This window comes from Microtus oregoni, unplaced genomic scaffold, assembly GCF_018167655.1.
Source record: "Microtus oregoni isolate MIOR12 unplaced genomic scaffold, Mior012 000012F_ref0000307, whole genome shotgun sequence".
Lineage (NCBI taxonomy): Eukaryota > Metazoa > Chordata > Mammalia > Rodentia > Cricetidae > Microtus > Microtus oregoni.
The window spans coordinates 31,676,513-31,692,216 of NW_024543071.1; the positions used below are offsets into that span (position 1 = coordinate 31,676,513).

Here is a 15,704-nt window from a genome sequence, read left to right on the forward strand (position 1 = left end):
TTCTTAACAAGTGCCTTTAGCCAATAATTACTCAACTTTAAAAAAAAAAAAAAGTGAGCGCAGGACCTGGTTCTTATTCACCTTTCATTTGTTGTTAGCGTTTCTTAGAATTCAATACAGGGCCCAGCACATCCTGGTAGCATAATCTTAGGTTATTCAGTCAATCAAGAATAAGTCAAGACCAGTCAGTGAGTAATCAGATCCAGTATTCAAATCGGACATTTCAAATGAAATGATAATACCATCATTCTGTCCTGTTCTTGGAATGAGAAAATGGCAAAATGTCAGTGAGTTCTAAATGTTTCTCCCAGCAAACAAATAAGAAAGTCCACCTTCACTCAGACAATGAAGTGCACATGAAAACAAGAGCAGGGCAGAGGAAGAGCAGCCGTGGTGTGCTCTTGTCCTTAGCAGAGCAGGTGGCCAGAGAAGAATCCTGCCAAGAGAAGATTCCAGATCTTCCTCTTTATTTTCCCTTGCAGACTCAGCTCTCATTTTTCATAGTAGATGATAATTAATTCATTTTGTCTATACAATTACTCCTGTTTTTTTTTTAAGTTCTTGGAATAGATATCAGATTTTGGTTTAGCTTGCCACCAAAGTCATTGTCTCTCAACCCTTGATAAGTCAGTACTAGGTGGTGATGCGGTGTTGGCATCAGGATGGATTTGAGTTGTTCCTCTCCTCCCACCCAGGTCATGCATTCATTTCGACTTTAGGTGCCAAGCACTTGGGGATAGTCCTCATATTTCCATATACTTTTCATCTCTCTGCTGCACAGCAAATTGGAAGGGGCAGATTTGCACCCTTGTCCCTCCACTAAGGGCTCATTCATGTCACTCAGCCTTGATTTCTCTGTGACTAATAACGTCACTGACTGTTTCCTCTGGCGAATTTTCATGTTTCTGCTGTTTGAGACCTACTGTTTCTTGCTCACTTTATACTAATTTTTCCTTCTTAATTCTTTCCCTCTTTCTGAATCAGGTACCCTCTGAACCATACCCAGTCTTTTCTGGACTTTTCTACAGCTTCCTTACCTGAATCCTTAAAGAATCTGTTTACTATTTCTGACAGTACCAATGATTTTCTCAGGGGAGTCACTGTAAGTATAACTTCCATGTTAAAATTTCTTGAAGAGATTTTATGGTTACAGCGCAATGTAAGTTAATGTCTTCAAAATCAAGGCTATTGCACCTCCGTGGGGCATTTTGGAAGTTGACTGTTCTCATCCCCGTGAAGCAGAATTCCTGGGTGTCCTAATTAACATGCATGAGTATTACCCTGCGTTTGACACCTGTCATTTGGTAGCAGTTCATGCTCTGAGCATTCTGAGTAAAGCATGACCCTGTGACCTTTATGATTTAACCACAGCTTGCTCTTTCTCTCTTTCTTGTTCAGAAACCTTATGCTTGTCAAATTCCAGGATGTACAAAACGCTACACCGACCCAAGCTCCCTCAGAAAGCACGTGAAAGCGCATTCTTCCAAAGAGCAACAGGCAAGGAAAAAGGTAAGATTCAGAGAATTGTCCAGCCAGGAAAGGCATGTTTGAATTACTCTTGCAGTCACAGCGTTTGGGCGGGGCATTTGAACCCTTTGACTTTGAAGATATGCTGTGCTTGGTACTGAAGAGGGACGTCTTCCCTGAGGCCTCAGCAAGGCTGTGGTTGGCACAACTAATATAATCATGTAAAAATTTCTAGGGAAACTTGCAGAGAAAATTAATGCCAGCCACCAACTCCAAGAAATGTTAATAACAAAAATCTTTTATGGAAATTTCTGGAAGCTCTTTCTGGAGAAATAACTTTTTCATAATATTACCAGATAGCTCAAGTAATTTCAGCTCTAATGAAGGACTTGGGAGACTCCCTAGGATTTGAAGAGCATATTTCCCGTGCTTGGCTTGAGGATGATTGATAGGCACTATGTGTGAAATCAGGGCTGGAAGGGATAAAGTACTGAACCTCAGTGGACTTTGACATCAGTGAGGGATTGATGCAATTATCAAAATCTGCAGGTATTATGATGTCACAGATTCAGAATAAATGTCAAAGGTCATTTAGCTAGCCTTTTTTCTTTTCCAGTTAGTTCTTCAAGAATGTTCACATAATCAAGACTACTCTTCCTTAATATGAGGCCAAAGCCATTTTCATACAATGAAAACCATTAACATTTTCTAAAAACGCCCCATGTGTTCCCACACATGTGAGCATCATGGTTGTCTCCATAGGGGACAATAATATTTCATGCCATGACAGTAAGGTCTGTGAAGGTGCCTTCATCTTACATTATTAGTAAAGCCTCACTTACTGGGGACAACTTGCAGGGAGAGAATTGTCAGGTTGAGAATGAAAACCCTCTCTCACCCAGAAGACTGGGTTTTTCCAAAATGAATATAATTCATTCCCTTGAATTTATAAGATACAGACAATGACAAAGTCAACAGACGGTGATCCTGCTACAGGATCCAGTCATGATCATGTGCTATTTTAAGAGAAAGCACTGTGCTTTCAGTTTGATAATTTTATTCACATTAAAAAAAATCCCTTAGCTTTCTTAACTTCAAGTCATATTCAAACCATGCCTAGTGATTCTAGATAATAATTTATTTGTATTCCAAAATAAAGAGATTTAAATATATTTCTAGAGAAAGAAATTACAGTTGATTTACAAGACTGGTTTCGTAAGTAGTTAAGTGTATCTGTCAAACCCTTGCAGCTGAGTGCTTTCTTTCTTTTTTTTTTTTTTAATTTATTTATTTATTTATTTTTTAATTTATTTATTTATTAAGGATTTCTGCCTCGTCCCCACAACCGCTTCCCATTTCCCTCCCCCTCCCCCGATCAATTCCCCCTCCCTCATCTGCTCGAAGAGCAATCAGGGTTCCCTGACCTGTGGGAAGCCCAAGGACTGCCCACCTCTATCCAGGTCTCGTAAGGTGAGCATCCAAACTGCCTAGGCTCCCACAAATCAGGAGCAGAAGGAGACGGAGCACGAGCAAGGAACTCAGGACCACGAGGGGTGCACCCACACACTAAGACAATGGGGATGTTCTATTGGGATCTCACCAAGGCCAGCTGGCCTAGGTCTGAAAAAACATGGGATAAATCCGGACTAGCTGAACATAGCGGACAATGAGGAATACTGAGAATTCAAGAACAATTGCAGTGGGTTTTTGATCCTACTGCACGTACTGGCTGAGTGCTTTCTTTCTTAAAGGAAGACCTGGTTAAGGACTTCCTGTATATCAGCCCTCAGCTGGCATTCAAGCTAGCTGCACTGCAAGACAGAAAAAAATGCAGTGTCAACAACCTATATCAAATCCCGAAGAAGTAAGAAAACACACACTTTTGACTAAAAGCCAGTGACTAGACACCCTTGTCCCTAAACACTCCCTTGATTTTGTTATAAAGTCCCTTAAACAAATCAGGTAACCAACTCAATCGAAATGTAACACTAAATGAGCCAAGTTCCAACACGTTTCTGCCATGGACAGAAGATCCTCGTTGGTTTAGACAAAGCTTGGGTACTGGATCGAGCTCACTGGTGAAGTGCTCATTGTGAGAGCGTGAGGACCAGAGTTCAACTGAGGGATAGACCATCTGTGGTGGCATGTGCCTATGCGTATTGATAAGCCCACCTGTGCTAACATGCACATGCGTGTGGTGGCATGTGCAATTGTGTTGATAAGCCTACCTGTGGTAACATGCACATGTGTATGTGTGTTCACTACTTGAGAGGTGGACATAAAGGCAAAGTGGGCCGCTCCTGAGGAAAGCACTCGAGGCTGGCTTCTGGCCTCTCCCCACAGGTGTGCACACATTTGTACCCACCTACACATGGATATGCATATGAGCCCCCACACACCACATAATCCACAAAATCTCCATTATGAAATGACTTGGGGGATAGTAAACTCCCTGTCTCAGAAGGTTTGGAAGGCCAGTCTGGCCAGCTAACGACAGTATTGTGTGAAGTTCATAGAGCACAGCAGAGAAAAGGAGACCCTGAGAGTTTAAGATAGGATTGTGTTTACAGAGCCCTTGCAGCTGTCGGCAGGCAGTGTAGTTACCAAAGGCAGGGCTTTCAGAGGCCTGGTGGTTGCGTGTCAGACGTTGAAGCTCTCCCTTAATTTTGATTTATGTAAAGTGAAAGAGTCCCTTTCTAATGTGCCCACCTGTTTGGTGCAAATGAATAAATCAAATTTAGGTGACTTTCTTTTTTGAGCCCCCAGTAACAATTTACAGTGTTTACTTCCCGAAAAGTCTTTTTTCAATCTGTGATGGTTAATTCATGAAATTAAAATGATGAAAGTTTCTTCATTTAAGAAAAGAAGCAGTGTCATTCCCAAGAGAAGCAGCTGCTGATAAACCCAAATCAGTTTGTCCAGGCTGCTAAGTCTCATGTCGATATCCCAGTGTGTTCTATTTACACAGTACAATGTTGTCACTAGACCTTAGAGAGCTTCTAATTGCTCACTCACATCAGGACTTGGTATTTGAAATATTTCCTGGCATCAGTAATAAAAAAAAAAGAAACAATAAACCTTTTAAGGCAGAATTAAGATTATTTACGACTTTAATTAAAAATTGAAAACTGGCATGATTTCAAAAAGGGCTTTACAAAAATGTGAATTCATCAAAAATAACCATAAAAATTCCAAGGTGATAAAGGCACAGTGGAGTAATGGGCCCAGCCGTGGGGAATTGTTCTGTTGAAAAGAGTAAAACTCTTTTCTGTCACACCCTGTTAGTCATGGACTTGTTTAATATCCCCTGCCTGCCCGCCTTCCTCTAATCCTCCTCTTAACCTCCCCCTAGACACTAAACGACATTATTTTGGTCTTAACGTAGCCAGCTTTATGAAGCCCAACTCTGACATTGGGGCCAATAACAAAGCACCCATGAGATAATGTATATGGGAAAGGCATGTTGCTCTTGAATGATGCCCGGCCACGGGCTGTCGGTCCTTCCATTCACATGACACATATCACTAAAAAATAAGATGAACCTGGAATCTCATGCAGACGTTATTGAAGCTGTATCAAGAAGAAAAAGTAAATGAACAGGAGTAGTTTGAATTGTTGCACTCAGAGAGTTTTAGTGTTTGCATAAATAAGTGCACACACACCACCACTTCAGCCAGCGGCCTTGTTCATCAGGTGTGCGTTGCAATTCTCCAGTTCACTGAAGCAAGGGCATGCTGATAAAACAAGTAGCAAAGTATTCAAGCCGCCAGTAAAGGGTCTCCACTGAGAATAAAATTTAGCCTCCAGAGCAAAAGTCACAAAGTCTGTCCTTCAATTCTTCCCGGTGCGTGAGCAAAATAAGAGAAGGCTAAGGCAGTAGGCCACTTGAAATTCTTCTCAAGGCTGTGAGTTTTATTAGAATTTTTCATTTTCACCTTGGAAGTACCATGAACTGGGATTTCCTTCAACTCTAGCCTGTTGTCAAATGGACTTTAAAAGAAATGAATACAAGCAGCACCTGGCCAAAAGTTAGAGGTGACCTGCATCTTTATCCATTCTGCACTCCCCCAAAGACTGTGAACTTCGTGTGAGTTGCTAAATGTTTGTTAGACATTGACCCTTGATTGGCTGAGCATCCTTGATATTCGCTTCAGTGACCTCAATACAAGCTGCTGCAATTATAAATGTTTATGTTTCATACTTAGAGACAAAATTGCTACGTTTTCTGGCTGTATGAGGGCCGTTCACTTAATGCCGCTTTCCCCAAGTGAAACTGGTAATTCCTCAGACTGTTGAAAGCCGTCCCCTTTCCTTAGAATCTCCATCACTGTAAACTTCACTAGGGAACCCAGGGTTCACCTTGAAGTACGTAGTTCTTGGAACAGTGGCAAAGTGGACAGGAGCAATACTTTAAATTGGTGTATACAGCAAAATAATGAACCAAGCTTGCTTTTCCCGTGTGTTATTTTTATGGTCTGATCTGTTTGGCAGGGGGGTATGTGTTCAAGTGCCTCTCCAGGTTTCATAGTCCCCTTGAATTATCTTTCCCTTGTTCCTCGACGGGACTCAGTTCAAATTGCTAGCAGAGTATTAGGAATAGGCCCACACCACAGTCTTGACCAGGGAATGAGGGAGCCCTCCTCTCCTGTCGTATGTTAGTAACACGACTGTGGTGGATGTGTGTGAGGATGGTTTTTCTGTTCCGGCAATGAAATTTGAGGAGTGCAAAGCTGTCTTTTTTAACAACTCACAAACATCTGCACATTATCACATTGGTGATAAATGCCTAACATCACACCTCAGAGCATTGGTGAGACACATCTGGATCCCCATCGCCCTCAGCTGAGAGGAACTTAATTTCAAGGAAGTCTCTGGGAAATGCTCTTGCAAGAAATGTTTTCGGTGAAAAGCAGTGATGAAAGTAAATTATTATATTTTAATGAAAAACATCCTTGCATGTCACAGACTCAACCAGAATGATTGTTACTTGGAACAGGCTGTCTCCTGGCTCCTAGGATAACTTGGCCCGGTGTTATACCACTTGTATCTTTGAAGTGTGTTGATGCTATGTCGTGGTAGGAGTTATTTAGAAGAGGTCACACGTGTAGGAGTTGAAGAAGGTTATTGGTGAGAATGACCAGTGAATGACAGAAGCGTGTGTTCTCTTTGTCATCGGGGCTGCATTCAGCTTTGCAGGAACATACCTGCCACCGTCTCTCGGATGATGACAGTCTTAGCTGTGATGAACGCTGTTGCCCGTGCACTGCTCTTGGAACAGATTCCACAGGATGTTATTAGATAGGTTTCATTTGTTTCATCTTGTTATTCTTGTGTTTAGGTTTATTTTAGTTCGTGGGTATGAGCTCTTTGCCCGTGTGTATGTCTGTGTATCATTTTGCCTAGTACCCCTAGAGGTCAGAAAGGGGCAACGGGTACCCTGTAACTGGAGTTAGGATTGGGTGTGAGCCACCATGTGGGTAATAGGAACTGAACCCATGTTCTCTGCAAGAGCAACAAACTCTTTTTTTTTGGGGGGGGGGGTTTCGAGACAGGGTTTCTCTGTGGCTTTGGAGCCTGTCCTGGAACTAGCTTCGACTGCCTCTGCCTCCCGAGTGCTGGGATTAAAGGCGTGCGCCACCATCGCCCGGCAAGAGCAACAAACTCTTAACTGCTATTAACTGCTGTGTGGTCTCTCCAGCTTCCTAGATACTTGTTTTTTTTTTTTTAAGTGTTATTTCTACATAAGTTGAGGAAATACTAAGCTGAGTCGTGTTCAGTGGTTCCCTTCTTAGCAGAATCCTCAGAGCCTCGTGAGACACTACTATTCCTTAGGGAAGATGACAGACCAAAGAATTCTTTCTTTTGTAGTCTCTCATAAAGCTACTTTCCAAGTAGATATTTTGGAAGTATCTCAAAGTTTCATTTTTATTTTTTTTAACCTAAATTACCTAATTTATTTACCTAAATTAAATTAATTACCTAATGTATGCTGGGCACTTGTTTAGAACCATAGGGGGAAAAAAACACACAGCAGAGCTATGTTTTCTGCCCTCTTAGATTGACATTCTGATGACAGTAAACACACAAGATTAGTGTGACAGCCATGCAGAGAAGAACGACAGTGGAGGACTGATAGCAGGAAGGATGTGTTGAGGTGAGAGGGTCTAGAAAAGTCACCCTAGGACCTGCGCAGAAGGACACAGCTATTACCACTTTAGAAACGAGCAAAATACATTCAAACGCATTCTTCAAACTGCCCTATTTAGTTAGGGGGAGGGGGTGCAAGGGTGACTAGTCTTTGAAACTAGTGGCTTCTACTTCCTGTCAAATGTCACAACTCCATGATCATCACTTGTAATTTTTGGAGCTGATTTGCAGGTTAGGCCTTGGCTGGTCCTGAGGATTCTGATTGAAGTGAGGTTGTAGCTACCCTCTGAAGATTTAAGTGAGGTTGTATCTGCACTCTTAAGGTCTCATGGAGATACCTTCTTTCAGGCGGAATATATAACTGTGAGAAGTCATGCCTATACATGACATGGACAAACGATGAAGGCTGTTCAGGAGTGAGGTTTTGTGTAGCAGGCTTTCCTTTGGGCCACCAACCAGTTCCCAAATCATGACACAGTGACTAATGAATGCTCCACCTAGCTTAGGCTTGTTTCTAGTTATCTCTTTTAACTTAGTTAACCTGTTTCTCTTTATCTACATTTTGCCTTGGGGCTTTTTACCTTTCTTTCTGTACATCTTATTTTCCTGCTTCCTCCAGTGTCTTGGTGGCTGGCGACTGCCAGACTTCTGACCCCCGTTGTGTCCCTCTCTCTCTCCCTCCTTCTTTCCGTCTTACATTTTTCTTTCTCATTTCTAGATTTCTTACCATATATATTGTCTTTGCCTGCCAGCCCTGCCTCTCCCTCTTCTGCCTAGCTATTGGGCATCCAGCTTTTTATAGGACCAATCAGGAGCCTTAGAAAGGCAAGTTGAACCAAATACAACACATCTTTACATAATTAAACAAATGCAGCAGAAACAAATGTAATATACCTTCCCATAATTAAAGTAATATTCCACAGTGTGAATGAATATAACACATCTTTGCGTAGTTAAAGTAAGGTTCCACAGTGTAAACAAATGTAGCACATCTTTGCCCAGTTAAAGTAAGATTCTTCAGCAGTCTTGTGACCTGGTGCATGGCATGCCTTTGGAGATGACAAAGACTGTTAAGGAGTGAGGCCTTGTGTTTTGTTCCATGAAGCCATTGTTCTTGATTACATCCCAAAACTTTGCCATAGATAGATTGTAAGGTCAGCTTATTTCTGTGCCCACTGAGAACTCTTACTTGGGACCAAAACCCAACATATGAAAACAAAGATGGTGGGTGTTTCATGGCATCCTGGCAAACCATGTGAAGAAGAATGGCGATCCTCTGCAGGTGCTTTACTGGGCATTTTGAGGCAGCCCAGTGCCCAAGCACAGCTACTTTATAGAAATAATTGCTTTTCTTTTGATTGACTGACAGGAGATATTACGTTTCTTGTTCTTTTTCTTTTGCTTATGTTTTTGGCATCCTTGATGAAAATAACTTGGAAAGAAAAGTGTTTACCACAGAGTCTTTGCAGTCTCAATACTGTGTCTTGAGCTATCAGGAGGCAGCCCCATGCTGCCCTTCTCAGGTGTCCCCCTCTTCATCTCTGCTTCCAAAGTACTCGCATCTCTACGAGGTTACTGTTCTCTCTACTAGTTGGTGCTTGTCTTCTGTTTTCAGCTTCATCTGAACTCTGTCTTGGGTCTCAGGGGTGATACTTTCACGTTTGTTTGTATCTTGACTCATGGGGCTAATGAGGATTTATTTTCAGGGTGACCTCACACAAGGGCTTGGAGAGGCCCTGATGCAAAAACTTTTCATGGTGCATACTGGGCAGGTGGCCTTGTCCCCCAAGTGTTTGGATTGGACACCGAGAGGTACAAGCGTCTTTTAAATAGTGCCTCGAATTTCATCATGACTTAACAAGTTGCAGTCCCCTGTTTCTTCCATTTTCCTGTCTTTGCAACTAGTTTGAAAGGCAAACACTGGGCCCCAGAGGTGAAAGAGGATCTATTTTCAGGAGGAAAGCGCTGCTGTGCCGTGGAGCAGCCGTCCTCGGCAGCCCATTGTGACTGACAACAGATGAACAACGTCCTTGGAAACACTTTCCTCCCTGAGAATTGGGTATTCTTGGCGGAGCCATCTCTCAGATATTGCTGCATCCTGTCTTTCAGCAACATATGGCTGCTACAAAAATGGTTCATAAAAAGGAAAGGAAACGGACCCAAACCAGAGGGAATTAAAGCTTAGACCTGCGATGCCTGATTCTGTCCAACGCGTTTGCCCTGAGGGTTCATAGGCAATAGGCAGATAGCCATGGATGGATGAAAGTGGGTAGTTTTAAGAAGCTCAAGAATGTTCCCGCAAAAGTATGCAAAAGGTGGTTTTTGCTTCAGAGAAGCTCCATAGGCTTCACTGACACCCTGAAATTAAGATTATAAGGCAAACGCAAGACACCTAGTGAACAAATGTCTTCTTTGTATCACTTTGTGTCTAACTGCCTTCCCTAAGATGATCTGTATGACCGATTAGAACTGCCTTCCCCTAAGATGTTGCCCAAAGAAGAATTTTTTTTGCCTTCTTTGCTCTTGAACATTGACTCCTCTGGCATTGAATTTTAAAATACTCACATAATTCCATGAGTAGTTTCTCAAGATTTCTGTGTGTCTGAGGTTTTGTTACATGTTTGAATATATGAAATGGTAAGACACATCCTTTTCCCTGGAGGCAGGCAGAAAGGCGGCCAGAGTGAGGGTTTCTCTTGCTCTGATAAAACATCGTAACCAAAAGAAGCTTGGGGAGTAAAGAACTGATTGCCCCTTACAACTTTCAGATCACTGTAAAACAAAGTTAGGGTGAGAACTCAAGGCAGGAACCTGGAGGCAGAAGCTGAAGTACAGGCCATGGAAGAGTGCTGCTTCTTGGCTTGCTCTTCTTGGCTTGATCAGCCTGCCTTGCTCTACAGTCAAAGATGTACTTCCCAGAGGTGACACTACCCAAAGCTAGCCTCTCCCATACCAATCATAAATCATAAGTAGAAAATGTACCATAGGCATATTCACAGGCCCATTGGAAGGGGACGTCTTTTCTAAAATGGCTCTACATGTAAATGGAGATTGCACTTTAGTTTCCTGGCCTCCCAGACCTGAATAATCACACAGAAACTATATTAATTACATCAGTGTTTGGTCAACAACTCAGGCATATTTCTAGCTCACTCTTATATCTTAAATTAACCCATTTCTGTTATTTTATATTTTACCACAAGACTCATGGTTTCTTACATTACATCTTGGGCATGGTGTCTCTCTGACTCTGCCTTCTTTTCTCCTCTATCTCTGCTTGCTATATTATACCCTACCACAGGCCAAAGTATACAATGGTAATAAAACATATTCACAGCATACAGAGTGGGATCCCATATCACGGCCTTACGTCAAGTAGCCATAGCCAGGACAGATATTCAAGCTGGATTTTGGCGATTGGTTGCGTTGTTGGCTAACTGGAGACTATTCACAATAACCAGACTCAGGAGTCTGTGTCCTTTCAGGACAAGGAAACAGTTTGGATTAAAATGAGAGAGGAGGAAGTAGAGATGAGCTGAATGCACCTGGTGAGAAGAAGGGATGGAAACGTGAAGTCCTGTTTTCCTTGGTTGATTGGCCAGGGACGGGAACTGAGCTCCACAGGCTGAACTCCTCTGGAGGCTTCAGCTCTTAAATCTTTAAGATTGATTAGATCAGGCCCATGGGGATTATCAGATAATCTCTTTTACTTTAGAGTCATCTGACTGAAGATGCTAATCACATATACATAATGTATTCACAGCACTACTTAGATTTGTGATGTTTTGTTGACAGGCATGGACTATAGGGTAGCTAATTAGCGATATAAAAACTGACCACCACTAGACTCCATTATGGTACATTTTAAGTGACTTTTTACATTGAAAGATTAGAGTAGACTAGTCATTGAAAAATGGAGCATTTCGAACTTCTAATGTCCTTTATATTTGTGCTAATTGATTATTTATTAGGAAAAGAGAAGGGAATTAATTATCAGATGTACCTAGTCTTACTCTCTTTAATTATAGCATTGACTGTTCAGAGTAAATATGTTCAAGTTAATTAATTTAGAAACATCATGCTGAGAGGATGAAAGATTATTATGCCTTAAGGGAGTACGTCAATACTCTGTTTTCAGCATATATTGCACTGTAATATTGGAAATTATGCAGCTATACAAATTTAACATGATGAAAACTTACATGTTTGTGATTTTGTCATAACTTTGTAATGCTTGTTAATGCTGTGTCTGTGTCATATTGAGATAATGACAGCAAAACACTGAGAACGGTACCTGACGTGCTTATTGTATATGCCCATTCAAAGCTGGCTATTCTTATGGGGATTGCGTCTTACCCATTACGGGGTTTTCCTAGAGAACGTTGAGAGGTTGTTGAAATTTCCGTAAGCTAATAACAATGTGCTTCAGGTATCCCATTAATTAATTTTCCTCTTCAAGTGATCTTAGCTGCTTAAAAATAACTAATGGAAACAGATTATGATGTGATTATAAACTGATAATCTGTCGACTCTATTTTTCCCATTTTCTGCCCAAGATCTAACTTGTCCTTTTTTTAAAATGTGTTTTTGTAATCTCTGCCAGATAGTCTGACCATTCAAATGTCTGTTTTTAGAAATCCTTTGGCTTGGGGGTTGCTGCCTGACACCAGACCTTCCATTACCCTGCTCTGTGAATGGAAGAGGTGTGGTTCTCAATTGCATATTAAAGAGTTTTACCTTGTGACCATTGTAGATGCTGGCTTTATTCTGAGTCGGTCTTATCTAAATCCACAGGCTTATCAGTTTGCTTACCGTTATATTTATTACTCATTTTATTTCCACCGTTTGGATTATGTGCTCTTTTTGATATGGACTGCGTCAAGGGCCTGGATTCTGATCTTCTGTCGCCAGCTTTAATGATAGAACCTTTGGTCAGTTGTCATTTTCTGATTGTCCTAATGAGCAATGAGAAAATACACACGCTGTGATTGTTGCTGTCCTTCACTCAAAAGGGTCAGACCTGGGAGGAGTCACAGGGCCTCCGTGTGGGCTAATATTGAGCTTGTCAGTTCTTAGGAAAACACTTTGCTGTTCCATTTCAGTTTTGGAAGCTGGCTTTACTCAGTGGAAGAATAGCTCAAAGTGAGGGGCTACATAGGTAGCTCAGCATTAAAGAGCACTGGCTGGTCTTCGAGAGAACCTAGATTCAATTCCTGGCACCCACTTGAAGACTCACAACCATTTGCAACTCCAGTTCCAGGATGTCCAATGCCTTCTTCTTTTCACTCTGGGCATGGACACATATGGCACATGTACGTGAATGAAATTTGAAATTTATGCCCTGGCAATGCTGAAGCATGCATGGACAGCCCGTACAGGGCAGTTCTGTTGAACTTGTCCATATTGGGTTTCATGGTCTAAGTTAATGAAGATGACTGACCAGGTCTTTTCTTCAAGAGGGCACCAGATCTCATTACAGATGGTTATGAGCTACCATATGTGTGCTGGGAATTGAACTTAGGTTAAGAGCTCTGTCTATATGTACATAATATGTAGGCAAAATAACGATACACATAGAAAGAGGCAAAGGGGAGATAAAAAGAACTTTCTAAGGAGAAAGGAGCATTTTTCTTGCCCTACTGAGCTTTATTTTTGCTTAAGAAGTCATGTAGCTCATTTGAGGCCCTTCTGGAGCTGCTATTTAAAGATCAGGTGAGATCCAGACCCCGTGATTCAGAGGCTTCAATGGTGATCATGGCTGTAGTGATTAAGAAAGGGCTCGGCTCCCTGCAGCTGATGCCTCTACATTCCGGAGCCACCGTGAATGTATACATGATCTTATTTTATTTCTTTGGCCTTTAGACTCAGGATGAATTTTTTTATTACTATGTCTGTTCTCTCTGGTTTGTTCCTGAGAAGCAAAAGGCTTCGAAGTAGGAAGAGAGCCAAGTGTGATGGCAGAGGTGCTGTGCTTGCCTTCCCGCAAGCCAGGAGGCCTGCAGAATACATGCCAGAGCGCGTTAATAGTGCCTAACGCAGAGCCGTCCATTAAGTCTTGACACACTGTTTGCAATCTTGGCATTCCACAGAATGTTTCGGCAACAGAATTTTCTCCCACTTGGCAATCCCGAGTTCTCTTTACAAATGCTGGCAAGGCGTCATGCGACGTCTGAACTGTTCACTGTTTCCTCTGTCGGTTGAGTAGCTTGAGTTAGCTGTTGAAGGATTACAGATAGTAGCTGCCTCTCTGAGGCTATTTATTCTTTAAGCCAGAATAGAAAGCTCTTTTGTCTAAATGGCTTTTGAGGATGGGGTCTTTCTTCATCCACACTGCAGTGGCCTCCTCTAAGAGCAGCGCAGCCATGGTGGAACTGTAGTTCACCAACATTAGAAGGTCCTTAGTGTCACCTCCAGCCTGCAGCCCACTAGGGGAATCAAAATCAAAAAACCCCAAAATGGGCTAGGAAGATGGCTTAGTGGGTAAAGTGTGTATTGTGGAAGCATGAAGACCTGAATTGAGGCTGACCCGTGAAAAAGAAAGCACAGTGGTAGCTTCCGGTGACCAGGAGCTGGGAGTGCAGGCACCTGGATCTGTCTAGCTGAAATGTGAGTCCAGCAAAAGATCCTGTCTCACAAAGTAAGGCGGAGGCAAAGAGGACACCTAGCATTGATCTCTGGCTTCTACACATGCCTGGACACATGGGCAGACACGCGATGGAGAGACAGACTTATGCTAACTTGTGCACAGGCGTGCGTGCACACACACACCTAAAAGATAGTCAGAAAGCCTCTTGAAGTTATCTGAAGCTTTCTGACTTTGAAAGAAATCCTTATTGTACCATTAGCAAGTCATACATGTCTACACCTTCCTTACACATAAAGCCGAAAGCCTGAGACACCCATTACATACTCAGTTCTATCTCCAAGGGAACTTTGTTTTGAGTGTTTACATAAAAATGCTGCATTAATATTCCCAGTTTTCTACATTATCTTTTTGATATCATGCTTTATCAAATGGATCTCACGGAACTCTATGATCTCCGTTTCTCTGTCTGCTGGAGAATGCAGTTTCATCAATAGGTTTGTGAAAATGACTGAGGCCAGCATTGAGAATGGGCAGCTTTGTAAGGGAAACGATGTGCTCAGATGGCAAGTGCACACCGTGGTCAGACCTATGGTTTAGGAAGATGATCACGGTGCTAACGTGGGGAATGCATTAGTGATTTCGGGTGAAAGGAGGCAGGCAATTCATTAGGTTGGCATATTTCCATTACTCAACATTCTTTAGATGCTGTAGTTCATCCGACCGTGTCTACGCCCAGCTGTGCCTCCATCAATTCTAACTTTCTCTATCTTTCAAAATGCTGTCACGAGAACCTGCTGAATGTCTTGCTGGAATGGGTTCATTGTATGTGTGGTGAATCCCTCTATAAATATACAGGGACAGCCAAACAGTAACCCCTCCCTAGCCAGGGCTAGAGGGATGTCTCTCTCTGCTATTAGGAACATCTGCTTTTCTTGGAGAAAAGCTGACTTCAGTTCCCAGCACCCACAGGAGAGCCCACGAACATCTGTAACTCCAGTTGTACGGGATTTGGTGCCCTCTTCTGGCCTCCATGGGCAGCAGACACATATATGGCACACATAGATGCATGCAGGCAAACACTCGTATACAGTAAAAAGAAAACCAAATAGACATGAAGAGAACTTAAGTATTGTGTTTCATGTCCTCAGTTTTCTTTGGCCTTTTAAAGGAATGCAGGGATCACATTCTAAACTGAATGTTAGTGGCGTGTTTGTAAAAGAACAGCTCAGACACGCTTATGTTCCCTTGCTTGGCAGTGCCACGCTTTCCTCTGGATTCCTTACAAGGCTTAGGGTACATACCATGCTCAGGGAGACATCGCCTGCCCTGACAGCCTGCTTTCATTGGGACCACCTTTTGGCTACACGCCTATGAGATGCCGATGCTAGGAACTACAGGGCCTTGGGTAGAAAGCAGGGATATTTATGTTGGTTTGATGAAATTAACTGTGGCAGTGAAAACCTCAGCCCTTCATTTCCTGCCTGGTATTTGCAGTTTGGAATGG

General features: G+C 42.3%; 1 protein-coding gene across 4 annotated transcripts in view; it reads left to right on the plus strand.

The window, feature by feature from the left end:
* Glis3 (GLIS family zinc finger 3) overlaps window positions 1-15,704 on the plus strand; it is a 417,572-nt gene that overhangs the window by 322,680 nt on the left and 79,188 nt on the right. For all 4 annotated transcript variants that reach the window (XM_041661239.1, XM_041661240.1, XM_041661242.1 and 1 more), the window contains one exon: window positions 1,399-1,509. In XM_041661239.1, coding sequence (XP_041517173.1) covers window positions 1,399-1,509 — 111 coding nt within the window. The remainder of the gene's footprint in view (window positions 1-1,398; window positions 1,510-15,704) is intronic.